The 25,156-nt window shown below is 37.1% G+C and overlaps 1 protein-coding gene across 1 annotated transcript; it reads right to left on the bottom strand.

Annotated features, from left to right (window-relative positions):
* Positions 1 to 2,396: 2,396 nt before the first annotated feature.
* LOC108113090 lies at positions 2,397 to 24,848 on the bottom strand. The gene is made up of 10 exons (XM_017223539.2): positions 24,364 to 24,848; positions 12,660 to 13,420; positions 8,355 to 8,539; positions 7,268 to 7,463; positions 7,003 to 7,215; positions 6,493 to 6,723; positions 6,292 to 6,434; positions 3,960 to 4,221; positions 3,228 to 3,813; positions 2,397 to 3,018 (listed from the first exon to the last, which is right to left on the bottom strand). The coding sequence occupies exons 2-10, from the start codon at positions 13,315 to 13,317 to the stop codon at positions 2,412 to 2,414; spliced, it is 3,081 nt and encodes a 1,026-aa protein (XP_017079028.2). The 5' UTR covers positions 13,318 to 13,420; positions 24,364 to 24,848; the 3' UTR covers positions 2,397 to 2,411.
* Between the last annotated feature and the right edge of the window lie 308 nt (positions 24,849 to 25,156).

Below are 25,156 nucleotides of genomic sequence, written 5' to 3'. Positions count from 1 at the left end.
TTTGAGTGACGTCAGCAATAGTCACCGTTGACCGTTAGGATTATCCTGATCCTCACTATTTTGAGCAATTTTGCCCATAGCGTGTTTCGTACCTTGCAGATGTAACAGTGAATGATTCTGACCTTTACATAGTCTGCACTTGAACGTCGACTTACATTTTCTGACAACATGGCCAGGTTTCAGACAATTGTAGACAATTGTTCTTGGCCTGTCTACAGACACACCCAAGAATTGTTGACATCGATACAGACGATGTTCTGTAGAATGGCATTTGGTGATCTTGCTTAGCTCCAGCTCATCGCAAAGCGCATCCAAAAATTTGAAGAATTCCCCAAATGTGGATGACATGTGTGTGGTTTAACTCCGCACTGCGTTCGACCCACCTGCGTCGCGTCCAACAGTCTCGTCCTGTTTCCTCGATGGAATGCAGACCACTCACAATTTCGTTTGCGCCGTCTAGCACCTTCCACAAGGTTGTTGCATTAGACCATTTATTGTTGGCAGTTTCATAAACTGCTCCATAAAAGACTTCACGATAAGTCGCCCCAACCTGTGTTGTAAGCTGCATCCGTAGTAGATAGATGTCGCACCAAATTTTCAGCTTCATCGATAAGAACAGATTTCAAATGATGAAATTTGTGTGTTTATGTCGATTCGCCTTGTTGTGAATTGTGATCTTGAAAATGTCTTTGATAGAGGGCCGCCCCTAATAATTTCCAGCGAACCGTTTAATTTGAATTTTAGCACTGATGTCACCTCTTGCAGGACTCGACAATTTTGCAGTGGTGCGATCTACCGCCAACTGCTCAAACAATTGTTGTTTTTTTTGTCGTTTTTAATTTGCAGACCGCTGCTACCGTTCTCGCTGTTCAAAATAGATGGGCTAGGTCTTATACCTCCCATCGCCGAATGTAATGCATCCCCCCGTAGATACTTTTCCTCATAGATAGCGTTTTTATGCTCCGGATCCAATTAGCCCAAGACAAGACCCAGGCGTGGAGTCTGGCTTGTTCCTTCACCCATGCTCTTAATTGCTCCATAAAAGAACAATTACTGTGAGAATCAATGCACAGTAAACCACAAACACGTCCGGCTCGAAGGACTCATGATACTAAATGCGTAGAGCCCTTTAAGTGGATTGTATATTTCATTGTTCTTAATTGTTTCGTTGTCTAATTGATACTAAAGAAAATTTGCAATGTTGCCGTATGTGGAGAAAATTTGCAATGTTACGATATGTGACGTTGAGTCTGGCTCGTACCTATACCAATGCTCCTAATTGCTCCATTAAAAAACAATTACTGTAAGAATCAATGCACAGAAAACAACAAAAACGTCCGGCTCAAAGGACTGATGATCCTAAATGCGTAGAGCCCTTTAAGTGGATTGTATATTTTATTGTTCTTAATTGTTTCGTTGTCTAATTGATACTAAAGAAAATTTGCAATGTTGTATATGTGGTACTTATCCATAAAGTGTATACATTGATACGAGGATCTTAAGTCTAATGGGTATACAAAATATAAAGATGGCATATTGGCAAAACTAAATACTAAGCGATAGTTGACGAACAAAGAAAACACTCGAAATTGCATTAAAACATCAACATATTTATCGGAATCTATAAATCGGCCTTTGCCATTTTCGCTTTAAAAATAATTTCATGTAAAATAATTTCAAGTAGTCCATTAGGAAAATACAATTTTGCGTCACTTTGTCGAGCACTTCTGCCTGTATTCCACGAATCACGCGTGTTATGTTTTCTTGTAAGGTTTTAATCGTGTTCGGCTTGTCTACATAGACTAACGACATTACATAGCCCCAAGAAAAATTATCGAGGGGCGTTATCCGCATGATTTGGGAAATTTTGTGATATTAGTATTGTTGATTCACTAGGGCGATTATGACGACGATAATATGCTCGTAACAAACGATAAACAATTTTTTTGGTTAGATAGACTGCATTGTATTTGTAGTTTGTAAAAGCAATAACAAATATCTTAGTTAATTATTATGTATGAAAGAGTTCAACGCACAAAAATTTAAAAATTCAGATGTGAAAGGCGAATTTCATCGAAATATACTAATCGAAGACACTGGTATTTGAAAAAATGACAGGATTTTACAAAAGTCATATAAAAGTATAGTTCATAATACTACAACAAAATTACCACCATCTTTGTAAACGCTTCCACACATAAACATTAACCATAGATTACATTTAAAAGATAAAAAGGGCATTAGGTCATAATGCCTGTGAATTGACTGTTTTTTTAAGGTTTAAACAAAATATAGTTTTTCTGTAAAACTCTAATTTATTGTAAAGATAAGCTTACATTCGCATTACTTAAATTATATTTTTCTCTGAGCTGTCTTTAACGTAATTATATATCCAGGTCAGATAAGTCTTGTTAAATTAAGGGCGGCAAATGATTTCCGCAGCGTGGAAAATTTGGTGGCACAGGAGGCAAGTCTTTAAAAGTACCTACTTTAAAAACCAAATTCATGCCTATTACAATATGGTATTGGAAATGACAATGAAAAAGCCAAAATCCAGGATTATCCGCTCGAAAGCGTAAAATAGCATATCCGTTATTTGGTACAGCAACGGTATCCTTTAAAGAAGGCTTTAAATATTGTCTTTCTAACAATCCCCTTTGGTCAAGGTCCAGAGCATGCTTTAGATTCATACGCTTTATATGAGTATCCGGAGAGCGACCAAGACCTAACACATAAAAGGAGGTACCGTGCAAATGAAAAGGGTGGCTTATATTAACCTGCTGAACTTCATCCACAAGCACGACTTCGACAATTGCGTTCAGAGGTATATCGATTTTATGAGTACACTGACAGTTTTCTCCACAATCTATTGGACGGTTATCTCCATTACAGTATAAGTCTTGGGGTATATCATTATATTGAGACAGCATCGGGGAAGGTGGAGATACGTACGAAACCTCATCGATAAGTGATATGAGATGATCAGCGTCTGAAGCGACTACAAATTGAAAATGGTTGAGTTATTATTATTATTTTATTTGATTTGGTTTCTGTTATTAAGAAACTTTTATTGGTCTTCTTTGCAAGTTTGATGTTTTATATTTATATTATATAAAAAAATATTTAAGCCCTTGAACAGCAGCACAGGAGTATTAGATATAACTATGTTATACTATGTTAATTACTCTATGGTTAAACTTAATATCTATATATCAGCGGACTAGTACCAAGTAACGGGCGGTACGTGGTCGCCGCATTTAGGAAATTGTGGCGGAATTGGTGGTAGATCAGCTGAGGTTCCGATATGAAAGATCAGGTTCATGCCAATGACAATATGAAACAGGAAGTGACAATGGAAAAGCCAATAACCTGGATTATCTGCGCGAAATCGCATAACAACATATCCATTGTTAGGTACAGCAATTGTATCTTTAAGAGGCGGCTTTGAAAAATCTCGTTCTAGCATGCCCATTTGGTCCAACTCCAAAGCATGCTTTAGGTTTATTTTTTTTATTGACTTATCGGGTGAACGCCCTAGTCCTACCACATAAAACGCAGTACCATGTAAATGAAATGGATGACTAAGATTTACTTGCTGCACTTCATCGACCAATACTACTTCCACAATAGCTCCAAGTGGTATATCAACCATGTGTGTACATTCACAATTTGGTCCACAGTTTGGAGGTCGACTGTCCCCGTTGCAGAAGTATTCGGGTGGAATGTCATCAATTTGTGAAAGTGGTGGTGCCGGTGGTGATATGTAGGATATTTCATCGACCAAAGATGTCAGATGATCCCCACTAGGCACAACTATAAGTAAAGGAAAGTGTTGATTGTATTGAGGTGTAGTTAATAAACGTTTCACAATTAAATAGGAGTGCGTTTGCATATATATAAAATATATTGGTAGTCACTGAAATATGTAGTGTTTTGATATCCAACTTAAGTTGACATACCTAAAAATCGGTTGTATGTATTTGGTACGAATAAAGTTTTTGGATCGTACACAAAAAATCTGAAAGGTAAAAATATTTTTACGTCAGGGCGTTCAACCAAAACGCCTTTGTCAACTTTTTTCGCATTCTTTAAATTTGATACGCAAACCGCATCAGGCCGTTTACGATCACAAATGGCATCCAAAGGGTTGAGAATCTGTGAATACGGTACTGTGTAAGAATCATTATATGCTTTTAAACGAAGGAACAAATCCGTTCGTAGTTGTCACGTAAGAGTAGAACAAATTAAACTATTATGTATTTACATATGCGAAAACGGTGAATAAACAATTTCGTCTTCTACATTGGTTTTGTACTTATAAAAGTTGGAGTATTTACAATTGAAAATATTACTTATATTATTTTCCAAGCTTATCATACAAAAGAGGAAAGAATACCTACGTATATATATATATATATATATATATATATATATAACAAATTGTTTTTGGTGATACTATATTTATATTTATATATATACGTAAATATATTTGTATTTTAAAATATATATGCATGTGATAGTAAATAATTTTGCCATGCTCTGAACATTTACAAAAACAAATGAGCACTCAGAGCATAAGCGTTAAGCACCCCTGACTAAAAATCTTGAGGTGTGTTTAAAAATTAAGGTAATTTTTTTCGTGTGATCCGTACCTATTTATTTATATTTTAATTTTTTTATGGTTTTACATCTGTACAATGCTTCAATGGGATAGCAATTTTGGTTTGGCTGTTAGAGACGTAAAGGATAAAGGTAGTTCTGATCGTTATAGGTGATTTAATCTTTTTTTGGTCTTGATTCACCTGGGTTATACCCTTGGCTTTAGCTTATCCATTACCCATTTATCTACGGTCAAGAGATCCTTAGCAAATTAGCTAAACCCTTACAACCGTGCAGTCACGACTCTCACAACGAAAGAAAAAATCTTCGAACATGTGTTTGAGCAGTGTGAACCACCAACGAAAAAATTGGAGAATCGAAATTACGTTGCCCTTGAAAAAAGTCATCTTAAGTTTTAAACACTTCTCGTAAATGTCTGTTAAACTTTTACCAGCTGATACTGAGAATAAATGGGTTGTAAACTTATGAAAAGACGTGGTCATGCATATATGAATATTTCTAATTAAATGCATTATTATTTATTTAATATTTACACATATACATTTATAAACATATTTGGGTTACAAAACAACAAAATTTTTTGACTGCCAGGAGTACCAATTAACAAAAATTCTGAAAATGTTGCTTATAAAAGTAAAGTTAATATACCCTCGAATGTTCGATTAAACATTTTTAACTTATTTTTTTAATTTTTATTCATCTTATAGACATTATAGTGGTGTCGCTTCTGATTTGATCAAGGCAAAACATCTTGGCTTCTATTTATTAAAACAAATACAAATTGGAAAAAAAGTCCAACAAATTGAAAAACATGGTTGGGCGTTTATGTTAAATATTAATGTTTTTAATTTCAATTTACCGGTAATCATAGATCCCCGATTTTGTAAAAAAAAACATAATTAAAATTAGTGAATATTTTTTTCGTCTGTAAAACCATTTGGTTTTATTAGTAATTAAAATTTGAGAGTAATTTGCGAATGACAGTTACATTATGAAGCACAATTATGTTAATTATTATTTGCAGATTCTATGATTGCGCAGCGCAGGTTATTTTATAAATAGGTATTGTCCACAAACTGAGATTATTTATGTAAGATTTGTTTATCGAATTCACGTTCGAGAGGAAAGATTTAAATTATTTTGGACTTTTATGCTGTTATTTTTGAAATGTTTCCTGTTTAAAAGGGTAAACGGAAAATTATGACAATCATATATATATATAAGCAGCATAGTGAGCTCAGAACGAATGTAATACATTTTCTGAAATTCGTTCAAGTTGAAAGTTACGAGTTATTTTATATGATAAATTAATGAATGTATTTTTAGTTCCTAGAAATTCACACATACGTATTATTACATATATACATTTGATAATAAGCTTTTGGGTGAATAGTAAAGGAAAGGGGCCAGCACTCCACGGAATATCGACAGTATTATAAAATTGGACGTTGGCAGTGTTTTCATTGCTGTATATAAAAAACTGGGCTTTGTGCAAATTTTATAAAAATATTTACAGTTTTGGTACAAATTTTTGTGATTGGGTAAGCTTTTTACAAACTGTTCAATCAGTATGTAAGTCCTTTTCAGCTCGTAAGAATATCCTTCTTCTTTTTTAAAAGCTTAGCCAATTGACTTCTGTTAAGGGTACGCCATTTTGAAAGAGTCTTAGTTAATTGGAATAGGTGGAGTGTGGTCGCCACATGTTGGAAAACCTGGTGGCACGGGTGGCAGATCAGCGTTACTGCCGACCTGCAAAATCAAATTCATTCCAATAACAATGTGGAAGAGAAAATGACAGTGGAAGAGCCAGAAGCCTAAAAAAGGTAACATATAGTTTAAGACCAAATTAATATCTTGGGTTCCCTTGCTTACCAGGATTGTCAGCCCTGAAACGCAACACAACATAGCCGTTGTTCGGTACTGCAATTGTATCCTTAGTCGGTGGCAAAGTATATTGACGGTGTAAGAGTCCGCGCCTGTCCAGGTCCAATGCATGCTTTAAATTAATTTTCTTTACTGATGAATCTGGAGATCGACCAATACCAATGACGCTAAACCCGTATCCGTGCAAATGGAATGGGTGAGACAAGTTTGGTTGTTGAACTACGTAGAGAAAAATTTAATGTTTATAAACAATTTTTATTAAAGAAATGCAAACATTTTAGGAAAAATATAGTACCTGGGATAATTATTAATAGTTTTATAAAATTAAACAGCTTAATATTAGGCTTAACGATGCATTCTGTTTAAGCTGTTTTTGGAAAGCATATTTACGTTGAAAATAAAAACAAATTACTAAGGCCATTTCCATAATTTTTGGTAGGTGTATAAAAGGCAAATAAATTTACCGTTTACCATCAGCGGGTGTCAACAAATTCTTACCTTCGTCTACCAAAACTACTTCGACAATAGCGTTAAGTGGAATGTCAATCTTATGAGTGCACATGCAATTTGGTCCACAATCCGCCGGTCGATTGTCTCCGTTACAAAATTGTTCAGGGTTTATATCATTATACTGAGATGTCAGTGGTGCTGGTGCTGATAAGTACGAAATTTCGTCGATAAGTGAAATCACATGATCTCCGGTGGGTGCCACTGAAATATTTTTTTTAATGCATTAAAAAATATAACCTTTTGTTTTACTTACCCAAAAATCTGTTATATGTGTTTGGCTGAAAAAGATCTTCAGCTCGGTAAACGAAGAAGCGGAATGGTAAAAATATCTTTACGTCTGGCTTCTCTGCTAATATACCACGATCAATTTCAAGGGCGTTTTTTAGTTGGCTTACGCATATGGCATCGTTTCGATCACGATTGCATTGAGCGTCTAAAGGGTTCATGACCTTATTTATATATTGTACGTTTTTGTCGGTATACGGTATTTTGTTTTAGATATGTACAAGTGCGGATAATCAAAGTATGTACGGTTTTGGTTGTGGTGTTAATGTACATATTGGGATATTTGGGAAAATATAGAGAAATATATATAATTATCGATTATAGTTATAAATAATTGTTTCTTCTGACATATTAAAAGGAATGAAATAAAAGTGATATAATCCTATGTATGTTTTAATATAATCAATAAAGTATTTCAATAGTTTAACGTATTTACATTTTAATTAAAAACACATTCCTTTTAAAAATGATAATTATATAATAATTTTTAACTAAATATTGACAATAAAATTAATTTTTACTTAATATTAAAAAAAAAAGAAATAAAAAACTAAAACACTTACAGTTAAAAAGTTATTCTTCTCGAATAAATTTGTTTATTAATTAGTTCCTATTCCTAAGAAAATTGACTATTTGAGTTTTTTCCAAATTGCGAAAACGCTTAAACCATTTTACAATTGTTTTATAATATTATAAGAAGTGGTATAAGCTTATTTGTTTTATTAAAATAATGCTATTAGGATATTATTTTATTTTAAAAAATCTGTTCTGAATGTCTTACCAATATCTAAGACTTTCACGTTCTTCAATAAATTTCATAGAAAACATTGAATACTGCAGTATCAATAATAACGAATATAAACATAAATAAATTATGAACTACTTGTGAAAAATATATATATATATATATACCGTGACTGTATTTTAAGTGTTTGTCCAGTTTTGTGGATATATTCTTTTAAGGTACTATTAATTATATTTTTAGCCGTGCAATTATTTATTATGCAGAAATCACCTTTATTGAAAAGGAAATTATTATTTCAATATTTACTTACCACACCCTGGGGTATTCCAACATCGTAGGTTGGCGGCAAAGAGGCAGGCTGATATGATCCACGGGCGTATCGAAGAATAGCCAGTTGCTGAGCTCGACGAATACCACACTCACCAAGTCCACGAAGCTGAATCCAATAGGCTCCGACAGGCTGATCGGCGCTTATTACAAAGTCGTAACGCTCACCTTAAATAAAAGATTTTATGATTTGTGAACAATTTGAAAATCCTACTAAACAGGCTAACATAGAAGACTTCGTCAAACTTCAAGAAGATATGCAAAGAAAATAATGGCCATATTATATATCACTTTTATATTTTGTGTATATTATTCTCATACATTTTATATATCATACTTATATCGTTTATGTCACACTTATATTGTACTGCCCTTCTGGTATCCGAGAGCGGAGCCACCAAAATATGCCGCTAGGGGCTGTCCTCTCTGTTGGCCTGTACGACTCTTGCAATTTGCGCTTGGTCAGCGGTCTGCCACGGGCAACCGGCCAGGCATTTAACTATATGTTAACTTTAGTTTTTAGTTTGATTTTATATTCAATAAAGCGAAGATCGCTAGAATCAACCTCCGGCTTGGCGTTATAATTGAATTATTAAATTGGTTATGCTGAGTTAAGAGCCGTACCAACGGAGTAACTAACTACCATCATAACTTCCCAATGAGAAAGAATAACCTTGGCATCCGCCAGGCATTCCAGTGAAAACTAACCATCTGGAAACTAATCTTTGCCCAGCTGAAAAGTCACTGACCGCGGCATGGGACCAGCATACGTAATTGTTAATTTGCACATATACATGCTCCAAAGTACCCTACTGCGCCTTTTGTAAGAAGAAACTCACCCCCTCAACAAATATTAATGCTTCTTATCAAAGGTTTTATCCGAAAGACTAAATGGGGTATTGAAAATATAATGTGGTTTAAATTCTTGAACACTGAACACAAAACTAGAGTGTGTCAAACTAAAGCATTCGTTGCTTCATCTGGAAACCGGTCCAGGATCAACCAAGCCACAAGCACCAGCTGTAGTAGATTCCAAAGCTAGTTAAGCATGTGTAAATACGAGTATACTAGTTATGTCACTCCACGAGGAGTTATAGCAGATCAGCCAGACCAATCAATATCTCTGGAAAACAAGGAAAAAACAAGAGGAAACGCTATAGTCGAGTGCCGCGACTATAAGATACCCGTTACTGTTTTACACAATTTTAAAATATTAATTTAGCAAGTGGAAATTAACAAGGCACTACCTTCAGAGAAAGCATGTTGAGTAACTGATACTGACGTCACTGCCCATTTGAGGCCTTATAACTTAAATTTCTTCATAACTAGCGAAAAATTTTCCGATTTAAAAAATCTTTGGCAAATCGACAGATATTAACAGAAATAAGTTATACAAGGTGAATCGAAGACATTCATAATAATATTATAGACCCCACAGTTTTCCGCAGTTTGTGGGCGTTAGAGTAGGCGTGGCCGGATGAAGCATTGTGCCAAGTTGCAGTGGCATCTCCTAAATACGTTTCACTTTTGGTTTTCCGGGTTTTTTTTTGCGTTAAGGTGGGCGTGGCTAATTGGGAAAAGACAATTGACATTTGGGGCATCATATAACCTAACCAAATGTTGCCAATATCAATATAAAACTTTACAGAATTATGCAAGGAGAAGGTACGGCAACCGATACACATGTCATAGTTCGACAACAATAGTGGTATCAACAATGTGAAAAAACATGTATAACATGATTCCGATACCAACGTGAAATACTGATAGTTAGAATTGGTACGAAGTAAGTACTTACATGATATCACCTACAGAGATCAATTTGTAAGATAAACAAAAGAAGAAGTTCGACAGTGCATGATAGTACAGTCTATAGTACAATCTATACAGTAGTCTGCTTCGAATCCCAAATGATAAAGAGCGCAGAACAATGTTGTGAATTTCAGTTTTTTTTAACAGCAATTCGTCAACGGATTGCATAGCTGCAATAGAAACGCACATTAACTCAAACCGATTTAAAATCTTCGCAGACTAGGTTGAGGCGGCCAAATCTACTGAAGTCGAGAAAAGGAAGCCTAAGCCCCGCCTATTTATATACGAGAAAAAAGTTCCAATGTTCCTGTCAACAAAATTATTGAGCTTATTGGCAAGGATAACTTCTACATAATACCCTTTGTGAAGGGCAACATCCAGGAAACAAAAGTTCAAATGAAGTCTGAAGATAATTACAGAGTAATATCAAATTATCTTACTGAGAATAAAAATAACTTTTACACGTATCAGCTAAAAAGCAGCAAGGCCCTGCAAGTAGTACTTAATTGCGTAAGTAACGCCTGCAGAGATAACAAAGACGCTACAAATGAAAGGATTTGGAGCTAAGACAATCTTCAATATCCTTAACAGGAATTGGTTGAGCTCGAACCAGAAAATAAGCCCCTGAAGAAATACGAAGTGCACCCAAAATACAATCTTCAGTTTCTCCTGCACCGCAGAATTACAGTTGAGGAACCGCACAAACGCAATCGTACGGTGCAATGTGCGAACTGCCAAGAATACAAGGTCATACTGTAAACTGCGCCCGGTGTGTGTAGTTTGTGGAGACCTTCACGACTCCGAAAAGTTCATTTCCGCAATCAGCATACCGAAAGAACCGTGATGCATATTAGAAATTCCAAAGGCGGCTGGGCTCGCAGTGACCCATTTTACAGTGCGGTGAAAAAAGTCAATTCAAATAATTATAGCAAAGCCGGGAAAAGGCCACATAATCCCCATGTCGTATAGACCTATAATCCTACTCTTATGCTTATCTAAACTCTTCGAAAAATGCTTAATGACTCGGATAAACACATATCTGAGAATCCAGGAAGGAATAATGTCACACCAATTTGGGTTTCGTGAAAAGCATGGAACAATTGAGCAGGTCAACCGGATAACATCAGAAATTTCGAACGCGTTCGAAAATCGAGAGTACTGTACTGCTATATGAGATGTCTCTCAAGCATTTGATAGAGTCTGGCTAGAAGGTCGAATGTACAAGATAAAGACAATGCTTCCCTACAGCACCCACAAGCTTTTAGAGTCTTACCTTTACGACAGAAAGTTTGTTGTGAGGTGAAACACTGCTATTTATGACGATTATACTGTTGGAGCTGGAGTTTCTCAAGGTAGCATGCTAGGGCCAACATTATATGTCCTCTACACAGCAAACATCCCGACAAGCACACGGCAAAAAATATCTACGTTTGCCGACAATACAAATATTCTTAGCCGCTCAAAATGCCCAATGCAAGCAACTGCGCAGCTATCTCTTCATATGGTCGATGTCGAATAATGGCTTTCAGGTTTGCGAATTAAAGTGAACGAACTAAAATGCAAGCACCTTACGTTCACCCTGAGCAGGCAAAACTGCCCGCCGATTACCTTAAACAACACTCTACTCTCGCAAGCAAACGAAGTAATATACCTAGGAATACATCTCGACAGAAGACTCACATGGCGCAGCCACATTGAAGCCAAAAGAACACACCTAAAGCTAAAAGCCATCAGCCTTCATTCGCTTATCAACGCTCGGTATCCTCTTAGCCTTGAATATAAATACAACTCGGTACTAAAACCTATATATAGATGTACGGCTCCCAGTTATGGCGGAACTCTAGCAATAGCAATAATGACATTGTCCAGCGAGTTCAGTCGAAGATCTTGAAAACAATCAAACAATTAACATTCACCAGTAAAATAAGTGATCGCAGAACAGAGGGAAAGTACTTTACCAAGCTATCATTGCACCCTAACCACCTGGCGAGAGGCCTACCAAGGTTGAGCCACCAATCACGTCTTCGTCGCAATGACTTATCCACCCAGCGACCGACTTAAGGGACGCGCAACCAGAATGCAGTCTTAGTATACTGATAGTTAAATGTTTATGTTAAGATTAGTAATAAGATTAGTAAGTCTCAACATAAAAAGTAGGTTCAATAAGTAAAAGCAAATATTAAAAAAAATCGTCAGAGGCTGACGCAGTGTGTTCAGATCCTCATCGTGCGATAATTTCTCCGCCGTCCGTTCACCTGGTTACAAGTGGCAGTTGCGAAAAAAGTCAGCAGATAGTTTATCTGATATATGCTAACAGATATCCTGTAACAAGATTCCCTATCGTCAGTCTCTTAAGGACCAACCATTTCGGCATGTTGAATCAATATAGGTTGTGTACGAACGACAGTATTTTTCCGTTTTTACAGACACAAAAATGTTTTTTCTTACACCCCATAAATTATAAAATTAGACATACCTGAAAATGAAATAATTGTGTTAACATCCACAGGATGAACTGGCTCTCCATCAGTGGCTATCACCGTCATGCCGTGGCCCTCAATCGTCACTTGTGCTGGACAGACTGAAGCAAATGCATTGATCATCCGAAAACGGTAACGACGTCCTGGTGTAATTGTAAATATTTCCAACGGAGTATTAGTCATGAAACCAGTGTTTGGGTCTCGAAACTGGCCTTTGCCGTTGATTAACATGGATTCTGGATCTTGGCCTGTGTTAACAGCTAAACGTCCAGGATACCGCTCCGCAGCGTCTTCATGCAACCAGTCACTGATAAGCATTATATGGGTCGTTAAATCGAAATCATATAGGTGAGAGTTCGGGTCCCTTGAAGGTGGTTGGCGAACGACGATGCTGCCGTAAAGTCCATCTAGTTTCTGAAGACCAGTATGAGCGTGCCAAAAGTGCGTTCCTGCGTTACCCGTCCATTGATAACGGAAGGTATTACCTTGTTGAATGGGACATTGGGTGACAAAGGGAACCCCATCGTAATACTGTGACCCACGTTGCCATATACCGTGCCAATGTATAGTTACTTCCATTCCCTCCATGTGGTTCTCCACGTCAATAACAACCTTATCATTTTCACATACTTGAATACTAGGACCGGGTATCATACGATTTGCAGTCAGAATTCCGCGTTCAACTCCGTCAGCTAAGACACATTGGCAATGACTCCAAACCGTATTAGTTGCATTCGGAGTACACACTTGGCATGCACTAAATTTATATAGAGATTAATAAATAGATTAGATTGTTATAATAATATTTAAATAATAAATCAATAAGATCCTAATGGACATTGCTAAAGATGTCTGGCTTGACTTAATATTTCAGAAATACGCTGTTAACGATTAGAACCATGACCGACAAATCTCGATTATCCCCAAAGGTTCAAAAATCCACGGTTGGAACTGTATGATACAGTGCAAATCTGACCGATAGCGTAAAAAAAGATCTTTGGATCTTGGACTCCAGTTCCACAACAGTATACATTTGGAGTGTCTCCAAGCTAGTATTATTATTGAATAATGCAACAACATAACACATTTCTTTCTTTTGTGGCCAATCCTGAGGAATCCATCTATCCAGTTGGCTAATTGACTAGTTAGTCAATCAACACTTTTGATTCTATGGATCCGAAATGGATCTGCAAAACAATAGAAAACAATGCCGTTATACTTTTTGCGGCTCTTGTATTTAATAGACTGCTGAATTTAAAAAGCTTTAACGTTACTTAGCGATGGACGAAGTTAACCGAATTAGGATAATCTAAAAAGAATAATACAAAGAGGAAACGCTATAGTCGAGTGCCGCGACTATAAGATACCCGTTACTTTTTTACACCATTTCAAAATATTCATTTTGCTATTGGAAATTCCCCAATCGAAATAATGTTCCGATTCGAAAAATCTTTGGTAAATTGATAGATATTAACAGAAATAAGTTATGCAAGGTCAACCGAAAGCATTCATAATATTGTTATAGACGCCAAAGTTTTCCGCGGTTTGTGGGCGTTAGAAGGGCGTGGCTGGATAAAAACTCGTGGGAAGTTGCAGTGGCATCTCCAAAATACATATTCCTAAGCCTATCTTTCTAGCTCTTTTAGTTCCCGAAATATTTTCATTTTTGGTTTTTCAAGATATGTGGGAGTTAGGGTGGGCGTGGCTAGATGAAAAAAAACAATTCGCATTTGGGGCAGCATAAAAACCTACATACGTAATCCAAACTTTTTATCACTTATAGTTACCGAGATATCAGGTTTCCTTGAAAATGCGAAAAGAGTCTTTTGAGCTTGGTGAGCGTATGGGTAGGTATGGCCAAATAATATTATCACTAAAAGATGCGCTGGCATCCAAAGTTTATACATACTGAACTTTCTAGCTCTGATAGTTCCCGAGATTTCAGCAATTTTAGTTTTTTGTGATTTGTGGCTGTCAGAGTGGGCGTGGCAGGATGGTGAAATAAACTTGCGCTGTCCCAGCGAATCAACGAATCTTCATGCTTAATCTCAACTTTGTATGTGTTATAGTTCCTGAGGTCTCAGCGTTCATACGGACAGACGGACGAACGGACAGACCGACATGGATCAATCGATATGGATATATACTTTATAGGGTCGGAAACTCTTCCTTCTATCTGTTACATACTTTTCAACGAATCTAGTATACCCTTTTACTTATCGAGTAACACGCGAGTCGTCCTCGCATGCAGACGTGTATTTATTTTGCTCCAGGAAAAAGTATTCAATAATATCCAGAAATTGCAGTGACTGGTTTCGTAAATCAACAACAACGCGAAAAGACGCTTTCAGAGATGAAATCGCTAATGTTTTATTGATTAATTATTCAATTAACATAAAACATAACACTTAAAACTCTAACAAACTCAACCTCGATTGCAATGAGTTTAAACGACGTTCGCCCACAAGTCAACTTCAGCTAGACGAGAGACGGCTCTCAGTACAAAGAAACGACGCTTACTTCTATTTCAAAGCATCCGAAACTAATCCGAAGTATCGCCTGCAGAGATAACAAAGGCCCTACAAGAAAAGGGATTTAGCGCTAAGACAGTCTTCAATATCCTTAACAGGGATAGAAAGCCGCAGCCACTCTTTAAGGTTGAGCTCGAACCAGAAATTAAGCCCTTAAATAAATACGAGTTCGCCCTATATACATTCTTCAGTTCCTGCTGATCCGCAGAATAACAGTTGAGGACGTGCAATGTGCGAACTGCCAAGAATACGGCCATACAAAGTCTTACTGTAAACTGCGCCCGGTGTGTGTAGTTTCTGGTGAGCTTCATGACTCCGCACACTGCCCAGCGAGCAAACATGACCACAACTCGAAAAAGTGCGGCAACTGCGGTGGAAATCACACTGCTAACTATAGAGGTTGCCCAGGAGGAGCTGAAAAGTCGTATCCACCAAAATAAGCAGTTGTTAGCCTCCAGGTCAAACCAGCCAGATCACGGCTCATCAGCATCAGCATATGAAGCTATGATATGTAGTCTACAACAAAGCCTTACGGAGTTTATGTCGTTTATGCGTACAACTATGCAAGATCTGATGCGAAACCAAAATCTATAATATATATCTAATATCTACGTGGAATGCTAACGGCGTTTCGCAGCATAATTCTGGACAATCAAATCGACGTAATGCTGCTTTCAGGAAAACATCTTACAAACGGATACAATTTCCAACTACGAGGATATTCATTCTATGGAACAAATCATCCAGATGGTAAAGCACACGGCGGGACTGAAATTTTAATTAGAAGCCGTTTTAAGCACCATTATCATAAGAAATTAGCTAAAAACTACCTACAGGCCACATCCATAAATATACACCTAAATACTGGCAAGCAATTAACTCTAGTCGCCGTATACTGCCCCCACGCTTCACCATAGCCGAAGATGAGTTTATGCAGTTTTTCAACTCACTCGGAGACCACTTCATAGCAGCAGGAGACTACAATGCCAAGCACACACACTGGGGATCTCGTCTCGTGACTCCAAAAGGAAAGCAGCTCTATAATGCAATTATCAAAGCTAAGAACAAGCTCGACTATGTTTCTTCTGGTACACCAACATACTGGCCGGTAGACCCAAAAAAACTTCCCGATTTAATAGACTTTGCGATTACCAAAAACATTCCTAAGAATCTGATAAGCGCCAATGCCTTTCGGATCTTTCATCTGATCATTCTCCTGTCCTTTTTACTCTACTCCGACATCCAGGAACATGGGATCAATTATTAAAACTGACCTTACATAAAACCAATTGGGTTAAGTACAGGAAGTATATTAGCTCACACATTGAGCGACTGGGCGACCACAGGCGACTGGGCGCGCAGCTCCACAGACAGAGCCAGCACGTTTGCCAATCACATTAAAAATGTTTCCAGCCAAATCCTGCCACTAATGCGTTTACTTTTCCGACTCTATCATATGAAACCCAGGCTCAACATGAGCCAATTGAGTTTCGCCCAAACGATATCGTTAACATCATCAAAAGACAACTGAATCCGAAAAAATCCCCGGGCTGCGAGAATAATCACCGGGGCACCGTGGTACGTTCGCACCGCGACTTAAACATTCTATCAGTCAATGAAGTGATCGCAGAATAGAAGGTAAAATACTTCACCAGCATATCGGTGCACCCTAAACACCTGGCGAGAGGTCTCACAAAGTTGAGCAACCAATCACGCCTTCGTCGCAATGACTTACCCACCCAGCGACCGACCTGAGGGACGCGCAACCAGAATGCAGTCTGAGTATACTGTTAGTTAAATTTTAATGTTAAGGTTCGTCAACTTATTGTTAGTCTCATAATTAAGGGTAGATTCAATAATTAAAGGAAAGGTTATAGAAAAAAATATATCTATACAATTGTGATGACTTTGCTACGAGAGATCTTAAGGAGAATAGGTATTGCAGTGCGCCGGCGTTATGGACTTCGGCAAGACAGTAATATTGCATTATTATCGAATATATTAGAGCAAACCTTGAGCTGATGTATCTGATCATGGGAGACCTCTGAACCAAACGCGTTACAAAACCACGCCCTTTCCTTAATCCTGGTAGAGTCTGATAGAGTACTGTAGTCGACAGCTATGCATTGCAGTGCGTTTATCGACTAAAGGAGTGGATCTGTAATTGGTCAGTTGCCTACTATCTGAAGCCGCACAAAGGCAACCAGGATTAAATTATGTGTTATAGCAGCGTAAAACAACCAAATTTGGCTTAATCGTAACTTTCTATCTCTTGATCTTAGCGATTAAACGGAAACGCGCTCATTAAGTGCACGGTTTATTTTTTTATTCTAACAATCTTATCCAGACAACAGAAAAGACCATATTAAACAAGAGGAAACGCTTTAGTCGGGTGCCGCGACTATAAGATACCCGTTACTGTTTTACACAATTTTAAGATATTCATTTTGTTAGTGGAAATTCACAAGGTGCCACCTATTGTAAGAGAAAGTATGTTGAGTAACTGATAGTGACGTCAATTTCTTTATAAATACCGAAATAATTTTCCGATTTAAAAAATCTTTGCTAAATCGATATATATTAACAGAAATAAGTTATACAAGGTCAAACGAAGGCATTCATAAGGTGGCCAGGTGCAGTGGCATCTCTTAAATACGTATTCTTAAACACAACTTTCTATCTGTTATAGTTCCCGAGATTTTCGCATTCGGGCGTGGCTTTACCGGAAAAAAACAATTCGCACTGGGAGCATCATAATAACCCACATGCTTAATTCAAACTTTCTATCACTTATAGTTACCGAGATATCAGCTTTTCTAAAAAATGCGAAAACCGTCTTTTGAGCCATGTGGGCGTATGGGTGTTTGAGGCCGGATAGAAGTACTACTTAAGATGCGCTGGCATGTAAAGATTATACATTCTGAATTTCAACTTTCTAGCTCTAATAGTTCCTGAGATTCCAGCGATTTGAGATTTTCGCGATTTGTGAGCGTTAGAGTGGGCGTGGCAGGATGCTGTAATAAACTAGCGCTGCGTAGCGACCTCAAAAATCTTAATGGTTAAACTCATTTTTGTATCTCTTATAGTTCCTGAGATCTCAGCGTTCATACGGACAGACAGACAGATGCTGATCAAGAATATATATACATTATAGGGTCAGAAACACTTCCTTCTATGTAACTTAAATTTCTTCATAAATAGCGAAATAATGTTCCGATGTGGAAAGGATAGATGTTGACAAAAAAATGTGTTACACAAGGTCAAACGAAGACATACACTATAATATTATGGACGCCACAGTTTTCCGCGGTTTGTGGGCGTTAGGGTGCGGGTGGACGCATCAAAATTCGTGTCGAGTTGCAATGGAATTTTTAAAATAAGTATTCTTAAGTACGACTTTCTAGCCATTTTATTTAGTAATTTTTGCATTTTTGGTTTTCCGGGTTTTGTGGGCATTAGGGTGGGCGTGGTAAGAAGGGAACAAACTAAGTCGCATTTGGGGCATCATTAAAACCTACATGCTTAATCCGAGCTTTCTATCACTTATAGTTACTGAGATATAGGCTTTTCTACAAAATGCGAAAACCGTCTGGCATCTCAAGATTATTCATACTTAATTTAAAAATTCAAGCTATAATACTTCCTGAGATTTAAAAGATTTCAGTTTTTCGTGCTTTGTAGGCGTTAGAATGGGCGCGGCAGGATGCGGTTCGTATTGACATCAAGAATCTCCATCTCAACTTTGTATCTCTTATAGTTCCTGAGATGTCAGCGTTCATACGGAGAGACGTACGGACGGACAGACGGACATGGCTTAATCGACTTCACTATTCATACTGATCAAAAATATGTACTTTATAGGGTCGGCAACGTTTTCTTCTACCTGTCACATACTATTCAACGAATCTAATGTACCTTTTTACTCTACGAGTAACGGGTATAATCGATATTCTCGAAGTCGTTCCGATAGGTTACTCAATTAATGTGTGTAAGCAGACCTAATGAGCTAGAAACTAACATAATGATTGGATTGTATTAGCCTGGATATTATTCTATGTTTTATGAAGCCATCTATAACCCCAAGTACTTAAATTTCTTTGCGTCTTTAGCTACACTAAAGCAGCTAACATTCTTCATGAATATTTTGTGGGAAACTTATCAAGTGAAGGATACATAATTCTTAGAGATATTTCAACGTTTTTTTCCATACAAAAAAAATAGACAGTCATTTGTTCGATACGGTGTTCTATAACCACCTATGCCATCAAAGGGAATACTATAGTATTTGTAGTATTTTTTATCATCTCACATTCTATCTTAGGCTTGAGGATCCTTTTAAGCTATACACATATCCAATGACTTTGATAATGGCCTAGTCGGAGATTTGCGATATATATAGGTGTGAGAAACCAAATGCACTGAATGAATTTTTTTTCCAAAGATAATTTGGTGGCAATATATTTTAAATATGTTTTCTGGCATATGAGTGCCGCGGCTGGCTCGGGTGTAGTCCAATCTGGACGTCCAATTTTCAATGACTTTTTCCAAAACTTGTGTCCGTATATGGCAGTTTTGTTTGTTGACGTAGCCATTCACCCAGAAGTGTGCTTTATCGCTAAAAGAAATTCACTTATCAAAATAGGAATTAATGGCAATTTCGTTTTGGTCCCATTCGGAAATCTACGCCTTGACGGATGACTGTTTGGCTTTAATTCTTGCAGGAGTTGGATTGTGTAAGCACACAATCCAAGACCCTTCCGTAAAATCTTCCATAAAGGCGTGAGTCTATTCATGATGAATTGACAAGACAAACTGAGAATAAATCACTTGACAGTTGTTAAATCGGTCGCCATTTTGAACAGTAATGCTAACTTAAAGTTCTGTACCTCTAAAAAAACACCCTATATAATTCGGAGCCCAGTGTATCTCAACGGTTGCCGGATCTTTATTAAAAGATGTAAGTTATGAGACCTCACCTAAGCATTGTCGTCACCGTCAGTTATTAAACTTACTTTTTTTCTGCCAAAACGTAGCGCTAGTAATACTGCCATGTTGAGGTGAAAGCAGTCATTCAACGGACTTAAGCAAAACCATAATCTAGTACTAATTAATCACAACACTATGTGTGTTAATCTAAATAAATGGCCCCAACGTGATTTGAACATACAATGAATCCTTTAATTTTCCGAAAATACAGCAAGCATCTCTGGTTTTGTGAACGCTAATTCTTGATGACAACGCCAATTTTAACAGGTCCGGTGAACCGCAACACCATTTATACCAGCTCCAAGACGATGCTATGTCAGTAGCTTGTTCTTTTGAAATAGTGGCACGAGTGGTTCGTCTTCGTGATTAGGCCAGGTAGAGCAATAGTTCCATTTGGAGGTGGATCTTCTTGTCTTCTCGTCGGTTCTTGCCACCTTTATCCGTATTTTTTGTGAACATATTCGAAAAGTTAATATAACGCCAGCTTCACAGCACAGAACACAAAAGATGTCCCATCCTAAAGGAATAGACAACTGCTCAGACGTATTCATCCGCACCGATGACCTGAAGCAGCTTTTGGAGTACATATGTAGCAACAATCGCCGAGTATAAATTTTAGACGTCAAAGATAAAGAAATATTAGTGTCTGTGGACAGAATAAAACCGGAATTCATACTAAGAAGTTCTAACAGTGCCTGTGTGCCGCCTCTAAGCTTAAATATAATTTAGTATAAATCTAAATCAATAAAAAACCATAAGCGATAATGTACGAGTAACCCATAACGGTTACTACATTGTTGTGGCGGTCTAGACTAAGACGCCACGCAGCGGATCTGAGCAAAACGAAAATCGGTCCTCAAGACCGGCTGGTAAGATTAACTATGATGGTGTGGCTGCTAGGCCTTAAACATAAACAAATCAAACGTCTACTGAATTGGATTTTGATTTGGTCTCTTGATTCCCATTGGCTTCAGTTTTACTTTTTCAAGCCATTGTGTCATTTTCTTATAATGGCGCAGGCTCAGATCCAAAAATATTTTGTATCAATTTGTATATAAAGGTAATGGATTCAGATTTGCCGTGCTTGGTGATCTCATAGAAAAAGAAAAACAGCCCCATGCAGCCTCAAAAGCTGTAATTTATATTAGGGAACATAACAGCTATGACTTAATATGAAAGTTCCAGCAGCAGGTTGGGCCCAACCACTTCTGCATTACAATTATTAAAAAAGGAAACGTCTAAACAACAAAACAGCTAGTCAACAAAGAAGAACATTTCCACTATGTTACGAAATTCCTAGAAAGTGTGTATGTAAATTACTACATCCATTAGCTTAATGAAGCAAGGGGATTCAAGTAGTTATAAAAGGAATAGAGCCATCCGTCCCGGTAGCTGTCATTGCGGAAGGTCTGAAGGAACAGGGTTTCGTGGTCAAACTTGTTACGAACATGTTTAACAGGGCAAAAATTTCACTATCTAACATTTTATTTCCTATCTCGAGAAACACACGCTTAAATAGGCAGATGTAGTCGTTACTTCAGGAAAAGACCCGATACCGTAGAGAATGACCAGTCCACCGGTCTCCGGGTCACAGAAAAAGACTTAATTCAGCTTTCCGTCAACTCGTCTACATAGAAACACTTTCTCCTACCTGCAACAAATTTCAGCTTTAAAGAGCTCACGCAGACCTAGAGCCAAAAGTAGAACACGATCTTCCTTTAAGATCCCAAGCAAGTGTATTGGCGCGCAAAAGGGTAAGAAGAAAAGGATAAAATCTTTGTCTCTCACCTAGATTTCGTCCCAAGCCTATAACACTCTTCCCCGATAATCTTTCAAAAATTAACAATTTTAAACGAAATTTAAATAGCTGAGCCTTAAAAACAGTCCTGGTCATGACTTCATTTTTCACAAGATGTTCATTGAATTAACTAAATGTATTATAGGCGTTTCTACGATACTTAATTTAATATTATACACCTTCAACAATGAAAAGTCAGTCATAAATATGATTCCTAAGCCTGCCTTGCCTATTAAAGTTATTGAGCAGGTAAACCGTAAACATCTTAAATGCGGACTACGTAATTTTAGACGTATCCCAAGCGTTTGACCCCGTTTAGATCGACGTCAAGGCTTTAAAAATCAAGATCTTCCTGCTACACTCAAAATGTGCTTAGTTCGTACCAAACACTCTACAATTCACTGTAAAATGTAAAAACTGTGCAAGTGACGAATACAGCATTGAAGCTGGTTTTCCCTAAGAAAGCAACCGAACTCTTACATCCTGTACACACGAAATGGTTATATCGACCTTCGCTAACGATACTGTAATTGTCTGTTTGTAAAAAACTCATAGAAGCAATAAACCTGCATAAAACTTATGATCAGCAGTTTGCATTTGCTAATTAGCTCCCGTTCGCCCTTTTAACTAGACTATGAAGTACTAAACCAATTTGAAACTACATTGCGAACATTGGCCCACGCAAGTAGCAGCAACATAGACATCACCCAACGTTTGCAATAGAAAATTCTGAGAACAATCACTTATCTGTACATAAAACACGTAATGGAAGAAATTGGGAGCAAAAAATGAACCATACAAGAAGATTAATATCACGTCCAAACCTACTAGCGAGACAGCTCAACAGGTTCAGCGGTCATACCCGACTACAGCGATACGAGCTTCTCGCCGGCCCCACCTTGACCATTGATACAATTAAAATACCATTCTCAAGTTAAGATTTTAATACTTAGTGTTTCTTAAGCATGTAGAATACATCCAATAAATAAATTAATTTTAAAAAAACCTAAAGCGCTTATATTATTAACCTAACGTGTGAACATTTTATTGTCCACGAGTTGGAACTTACTTCTGTTTAAATGAGAACTTTGATCGCATATAACATTTAGCTCGAGCGGAAGTTCAGTTGTCAGAATACATCGTTGTGGTACATAATCTGACAGACGATTGAGGTGGCAGATAGTTTTCCTCTTATTATTTATTATAATATTTAACGATGTAATTTTGTTTTAAATTATTCATTATTCGTATTCGTATTCATCGTATCATTAGGCCTTTTAGTTGTTTGCTCCTAACTTACTAATTAACTACTCACAGGCTGCTGTAAAATATTAAGGTACATTTTTGTTAAAGAAAATTAGTTTAATTTAATTTAAAATATTTTTAATATACCATTTTTTTGAATTTCAAAATAAAATTTTGCTTGAAAAAATTTAACAATTTGACAAGCGCCACTTTTTGTCAGAAAAAAACATGTTTTATTACTGCCAGTAACGTCTTTGCACATTTGCAGCATGAACTACATGTATTTATAAAACCGGCAACCGTTGTGATGGTCCGAAGTATATAAATGCTTAATCCCAACTTTGTAGCTTGCTGTGACCTTCACAACACGAAATAATGACCACAAAATGAAGAAGATTCTATTCTAAAAAAGTTTATTAATTGTGACGGGAAAAACACACTACCAATTACAAAGGGCTCAAGCAGCCAAAACTTTACATATGATGATAACAACATAGAAGCTGGCGTACCCCTAGGAAGCGTACAAGGGCCAATCTTTTATATTTTTTACTAATCGGACATTCCCACACAACTAAACGGTTATATTTACCTTTGTTAAAAGCAAATATAAAAATAAAATCGTGTATGTGGAGAAAAGTAGTTAGTCCAGGCCATTTACCTGTGGTCAACATATAGAAGCAAAGTATACCTGCCTGAAGGCCAGTAGTTTCTATTGGTTCACTAATTTCCGTAAACATTAGAGGGGGCTTGGCACCGTTTAAAGTCTTTAAGCCTCGAACAAGAGAATCAAAAAATTAAAAGTTTCTTCAGTAAATGACTTTTAAATCGAACTTACAAATCAGTCTAATTCCTCCTATGGGCTTTCTTCAAAAAGGATATATAATAGCTAGAGTGGAACGTTAATTGCGCCGGAGTTTTATTGTGTAACCACTAATATCACTGTGGTAGAGTGGAGTGAGGTCGTTTTATATGGAATATTCATTGAAATTCCCAATCATAACTATAAATCTAACACCCATATATGTTTAATGTTATTAATGTCTCTAGTATTTGAATATGTAGTGCAACTAGACTATCTATATCTATAATTTTGCTTTTAATAATAATTTATGTTATTTTTAAAATTCTTTCTATACTTACGCGCCCAGCACTGTGTAGTATTCCAAAGTAAAATGATAGTAGCATATTCTTGGAGGCTCGTTTTCGCGACAAGCACGTGCGCATTCATCAGGAGCAGATAGTGCTGGATTTCGACGAAGCTCGGCAGTTGCACTAGTAGAGAAATCTAAGTGACGAAATGGAGACTTCGGATTATGTTCAACCACTGTACCAGTGATTTTATTAGCGGGATAACGAGCCGAAATGGGTAGACTTCCACGAGAATTCAGGTATCCGCTTCCTGCGGTTAAGGTTGGATTACTACCAACTACGTTTGACACTTGAGCCCCAACGGTATTCCTATCTACTGAAGCAGAGACGGAATGGATCACATTTTTAGAGGGGTGTGTCTGCAAAAGGCCATGTGTTGCCGAATAAAAAGGCGAATCGAATGGAGTTGAACTGCTAGTAGAAGAGGCCACACGTTGCTGCCAGAAAGATCCCGATGGTAAAAGATCCGAAAGATTTTCTGTACAATATTGAAGCATAAATAAAAAAAGTAGTTAAACAAAAAATTTTTAAATTATTGTGAAGAATACATTATAAAATATGCAAACATGTATGTTTTCCATGTAAAGCGCGTTTTTATTTTAAATTGTCGAAAAATTTCATAGCTGTGCTACTTTCTAATCGCTTAAGACCACCAAACTGAAGCAAGGATTTTATCTTCTAGAAGCTCAAAGATCAAATAGCACAAACCACGGATTATTTGTCCAATTGACTAATAGGTACCTTCAGAGGTAAGGGATAAAGCCTCAAAAAATTTGACAAAAAT

Source organism: Drosophila eugracilis, unplaced genomic scaffold (assembly GCF_018153835.1).
Source record: "Drosophila eugracilis isolate 14026-0451.02 unplaced genomic scaffold, ASM1815383v1 contig_485, whole genome shotgun sequence".
In the NCBI taxonomy this organism is placed as follows: domain Eukaryota; kingdom Metazoa; phylum Arthropoda; class Insecta; order Diptera; family Drosophilidae; genus Drosophila; species Drosophila eugracilis.
This window is presented reverse-complemented; position numbering and strand designations above follow the sequence as displayed.

What these genes read in the sequence shown, in the direction of transcription:
- LOC108113090 (XM_017223539.2), bottom strand. Translation starts at nt 13,317, where the DNA reads ATGATACCCGGTCCTAGTATTCAAGTATGTGAAAATGATAAGGTTGTT. An exon ending in TTGGAATACCCCAGGGTGTG is followed by an intron (nt 7,464 to 8,354) that starts GTAAGTAAATAT and finishes TATATAAATAAG; the next exon opens with GTCATGAACCCTTTAGACGC. An exon ending in TTTCAGGGCTGACAATCCTG is followed by an intron (nt 6,435 to 6,492) that starts GTAAGCAAGGGA and finishes TACCTTTTTTAG; the next exon opens with GCTTCTGGCTCTTCCACTGT.